The 4,721-nt window shown below is 62.8% G+C and overlaps 2 protein-coding genes across 2 annotated transcripts in view; one reads left to right on the plus strand and one right to left on the minus strand.

Annotated features, from left to right (window-relative positions):
* Nucleotides 1–192: 192 nt before the first annotated feature.
* Nucleotides 193–585, plus strand: MNEG_1424 (hypothetical protein; the record flags this gene model as incomplete). Its single annotated transcript, XM_014050087.1, has 1 exon — nt 193–585. The coding sequence occupies one exon, from the start codon at nt 193–195 to the stop codon at nt 583–585; it is 393 nt and encodes a 130-aa protein (XP_013905541.1).
* Nucleotides 586–2,182: 1,597 nt separating this feature from the next.
* Nucleotides 2,183–4,721, minus strand: part of MNEG_1425 (nucleotide binding protein, putative) — a gene marked incomplete at both ends in the record, with an annotated part of 15,652 nt that continues 13,113 nt past the window's right edge. Inside the window, 3 exons of the mRNA XM_014050088.1 lie at nt 2,183–2,725; nt 3,101–3,199; nt 3,515–3,720. Of these exons, the coding sequence (XP_013905542.1) occupies nt 2,183–2,725; nt 3,101–3,199; nt 3,515–3,720 (848 nt within the window). The remainder of the gene's footprint in view (nt 2,726–3,100; nt 3,200–3,514; nt 3,721–4,721) is intronic.

A 4,721-nucleotide genomic window follows, 5' to 3' on the forward strand; every position in this document is an offset into this window, starting at 1 on the left:
TCGCCGGGGTCGGCCGACGCGGCGGTCGCCAACCAGCTCTTCTCACTCGCACGCGCCGTCTACGAGGACCTCAGCCTCACTGCCCTGGTGCGCCTCGACATCCGCGCCGATGACAAGGGGCGCCTGCACATCCTCGAGGCCAACCCCAAGCCCGACCTCGCTCGCCCAAAGGCCGGCTCGGCAGTGACCAGCATGGTGGCCGCGGGGCTGCCGGCCCTCGGCTGGTCGTACGAGGACCTCATCGCCTTCCTGCTGGTGGAGCGCCTGTGGCAGCTGCAGACCAAGCGCCCTGAGGTGCTCGCCCACTTCATGCCCGCCGGCAGCAACGGCGACGAGCTCATCCGCGCGCTGCCGTGCCGCATCGCGTCGGTGCTCGGCGCGACGCCGGCGCCGGCGGCGCCGCTTGAGGTGCGGGAGCTGCGCAAGGCGCTGAGCGCGGCGCTGGTGCGCGCCAGCAGCCTGCAGCTGCGGGAGGAGGGCGCCGTGGAGGGGGCGGGCCGCTTCTCGGGCGGCAGCTTCACTGGGTGCGGCTTCCCCTTCGCGCGTACCTGCGACCTGGGCGCGGCTTCCTTCACCTACGCGTGATCTCTCATTGTTGTGCTATTGCGGTGCTGGCGTAATGGATTCAAAACTGCATTCGGTTTCCAGTCACGTGTGTCACGATAGGTCCTAGCAAGACAGACTGTTTGCACCAGCTGCCAGCCCCCCTTGCTCTCAGAGGCGGGGGGCATTGCACCCACCAGCACAAACACCTTCAATGACCGCAACGAGCCGTCAGAATTCATGGTGACTCACCACCAAAACCACCTTTTGCTAGAATTTCTTGAGAGCTGCGCATTCAGCACTTGGCTTCAATTAATCATGTGTAAAATTAATCCTCAGCAGATGAAACATACATTGTGTGCATGAGGGATCAAGGATCAAAACATTCATCTGCTTGACCAGCTGCACGGTTTAGCTCGCCCACAGTCACCTTGTGCGCACTGCATTGTGATCGCGCAAAGAGCACATCTGGCCGTGGCACGACCAAACTGAGGGCGGGTCCGGCGGTAACCACAATTATTGATGATTATGTCAGAGCGATCCAAGGTCAACAGATAGGAGACGCTAGCCCGTTATGGAAAAGCGGATTGCAGGGGCAAAGAATGATGAGCAAGAGGTTTGACCAACAAAATTGACACCTGCAACCTTGTGCAACCTTGTGCTACTCCACAACAGCCGCTGCCTGCTTTGTCATTCCTTTGCGTGCCTAGTACTATATTCCTCACAAATAAAACATCAAACAACTTTTGCTTGGCATATTGGACTTACTCTGATGCTGTTCTCTGTAATCACAATGTACACATGTCCCCACAACTTGTTCCAGTGCCCCTTCACGTTGCCGGGGGGGGGGTTGTGGAACCGGAGCGGCTCAACATCCTGTGACTGGCAGCTGTGCAAATGGTTGTACAGTATGTGCACACCTGCACAGCAGCATATGCATTGACAACTACCCGCCGGCGCCTACCAACAATCAAACGGCATCTCTCAATCCAAAGTAGACAGCCACTCATTTGATGCGCGCCTGCAATAGTCTGTATGTACGACCGGATGGCGCAGGCCCGCTGGCGCCGGTTGCAGTGGGGTGGATGCATGCACCGCCTAAGTTCACAACGCGTGGTCCCAGCCATGCAGTTCTTACGCTCCCAACCACGCGCTGGCGACGGAGTCGGGGCGTCACATGCGCCCCCGCTGCGGCCAGGGGCGCAAGCTCAGGCCATCCGATCGTACATAAGATAGTTTTGAGCGTGCATTGCCTGTTCAACCTGCTGCCTGCCGGTTTGGGTATCTCTTTTTAGCGTTCGTTGGCAAGGGAGGAGGTCTAGTGTCAATGCACGTGCTTTTGTGCACACGCATTTGCACAGTTTCCAGGTCCGCATTTACCTGTCAATCCCATTCTACATCTCACTGCCACATGGAAGGAAAATGGAAATGTTTATGTTGTGGGGTAAGTGTTTACGTGGAGGCGGTCCACACAGAGCGCCGCAAGAGGGAGACCGACACGCATCTCATGCAATGATTGTTTGGCATCCATTTGTGAGTAGTATAGTATAATAGGACACAGCTCAAGGAGAGATGACACCGCCATGCAATTATACAGACAAACAGAACGAGTCTTGACTGTTCCAGAACTGTGGTTAATTCACAGGTGCGAGAGTAGCAAGCAGCAGTAGGCGTCAAACTCCGTCTCAGTCGCGGCCACCTCATCCCCGCCAGCCGCGCTGCCCTTGTAGCCGCTGGAGCCCGGGTTGTGCAGTCCGCCATACATGCCACCCAGGATGTCAAAGAGCACCATGGGAGGCCTCTCCTCCTGTTGCTGCTGCTGCTGCCGCTGCTGCTGGCTGGTGCCCTCGCCCCCGAAAGGCGATACGTCATCCGCGCCCTGCTGCTGCTGCTCCTGCTGCTGCTCCTGCTGCTGCTGCGCAGGCGGTGAGGCCGCATACAAAAGCCCCGCCTGCCGGCAAGCCTCCAGGTACGCCGCGGCGCAGTCCGGCAGCCCGGCGCCCCGCAGCACGCCCAGCGCGCCCCTCAGGCAGCCGGCCGCGGTCAGCAGGCCGACCGCGCGCCATATGCTGCCCTCAGACCGCAGCACGTGCTGCGCCCACCGCTGCAGCGCGGTGGCGCGCTCGGTGCCGCGGAGGCCGCGGGCGATGAGGCTTGCAGCCAGACGCCAGAGCCCCTCCTCCTGCGGATGGTGACAATGTATGGTTGCAGGATCGCTTTACAGACGACCGCGCAGGTTGATGGGTGCTGAGAGGCGCACCGTGCACTGGCGGGCATGCACATGGGTGGGGTGCCCCGTGACCAAAGCGGCTGGGGTGTCACTCATGCATCTGGTGTGCACTGAGTCTGCCCGTCCTGGGCCACAGTGTGAGCCACCAAGACCGAACCCCCTTGCCAAAAGGCAGCAGTCTGCAGAGGAACGAGTAAACAGCAACATGCATGCATTCAGCACAACCAAACACACACACACACACACACACGCGCGCGCGCGCTTGCCAAATCACACAGACATGCCCCTGCCCCCACATACACGTGTGTCTGCGTGCGGGCGCCCCACCTGCAGGACCACCACTGCGTCTGTGATGAGCCCCGCGGAGATGCTGAGTGGCACTGCCAGGAGAGTGTCCCCCATGCTAGCTGCGTGGGCTGACAGGACCTGCACGCGCGCACGTGTTGTACGTGTGTGTGTGTGTGTGTGTGTGTGTGTGTGTGTGTGTGTGTGTGTGTGTGTGTGTGTGTGTGTGTTGTGTGTATATGTATGTGTGCGTGCGCGTGCTCGCTCGCAATGTGGGTCAACATGAGCGTGTGCTGTACCATCGCCCAGGCTCATGGGACCCCGGAGCTTGCAGCAGGCAGCGGTACGCCTCAACACGGGATGGTGTGTATCAACGCCCCCGCCACCGTTCAATGGCAGGGCCGCAGCAGCCGGCCCCGCCCCCTTCAATATGCCCCACCACGCCGCTCCCCGCACCTTGGCAGCCTGAACATGCAGCGTCGTCCCCGTCCCCGCCGCCGCCGCCGCCCCACCCCGCCCGCCGCCCCCCGCCGCCGCGGCGCCAGGCGGGGCCGCCGCGGCGGCGAGGGCGAGCGTGATGGCTGCGTTGCGGTAGTAGTGCTCGTTGCGCTCGGGGTTGGTGGACAGCAGGAAGGCGACCGCCGTCTGGATGTCCCCCAGGACTGCGTATTCCAGGATCCTGCCAATCGTTGTTTTTCAGTCGATAAGGATTTAGTGTACAACCTTTTGGGTGCTTGTGCAGCATGAGGGAAGGCGATGTGTGTGTCCTTCCTCCTAACAAACTCAACACATCCGACCTCGCATCCCCCGCGCGCCTGCTCTCGAGTAGGCGTGGCGCGTCGAAGACCGCGCGCGGCATGGCCTCGTGCCACAGGGCGCGCTCCTGGGCGTCAGCCAGGGTGAGGTCCTCGTCCCACAGCCGCACAGCACGGCCTTGAGTGTGTGTGCGTGTGAGTGTGTGTGGGCGGGCGCGCGCGCGTGTGTGTGTGTGTGTTTGTGTGTTTGTGTGTGTGTGTGTGTGTGTGTGTGTGTTTGTGTGTGTGTGTGTGTGTGTGTGTGCGTGCGCGCGTGCGTGCGTGTGTGTGCGTGTTCGCATGTGTGTATGCGCGTGCGTGCACTCTTGTGCGTGCACGTTTTCGAAAGGCATCTCCATAGCCGCGACGCGCCGGTGCGCATGGCGCGGATGCGTCGCCGCAAGACGTCGCACGCTGCAGCCCCACCCCTTGCGTGGCAGCCCTCCCACCAAGAGCGGACCTGCCTCCCCCCCTGAGCCGGCTCCCACCTGCCGCCACCCGCTTGATGACAGAGTTGCCACGCCCAAACGGCGCCGACGCGCCGCGGGGCGCAGGGCCAGACACCACCAGGCGCCCAGGCCGTCGCCCCGCGTCCCCCGCCCCCGCCGCGCCCGCCGCGCCGCCCGGGGCGCCGCCGCCCCCGCCCCTGCCTTCCAGTGCCTGCGACACGAGCCTGTCGTAGTCATCCCTGTCCAGCGCCCCCCCGCCTTCCGCGCCTGCCGCGCCCGCCTCTGCCGCCGCCTCCGTCGCGGCCGCCGCGGCGGACGGCTGCCGCAGGGGCCCCTTAGCGCCGCGGATCGCGTCGTGCATGTGCCACACGGCCGCCAGCGTGGCGGGGAGGTGCGTCCAGAAACGAGCCTCCCGGGGGT

The sequence above is a fragment of the Monoraphidium neglectum genome (genome assembly GCF_000611645.1).
Source record: "Monoraphidium neglectum strain SAG 48.87 unplaced genomic scaffold scaffold00142, whole genome shotgun sequence".
NCBI classification, from domain to species: Eukaryota; Viridiplantae; Chlorophyta; class Chlorophyceae; order Sphaeropleales; family Selenastraceae; genus Monoraphidium; species Monoraphidium neglectum.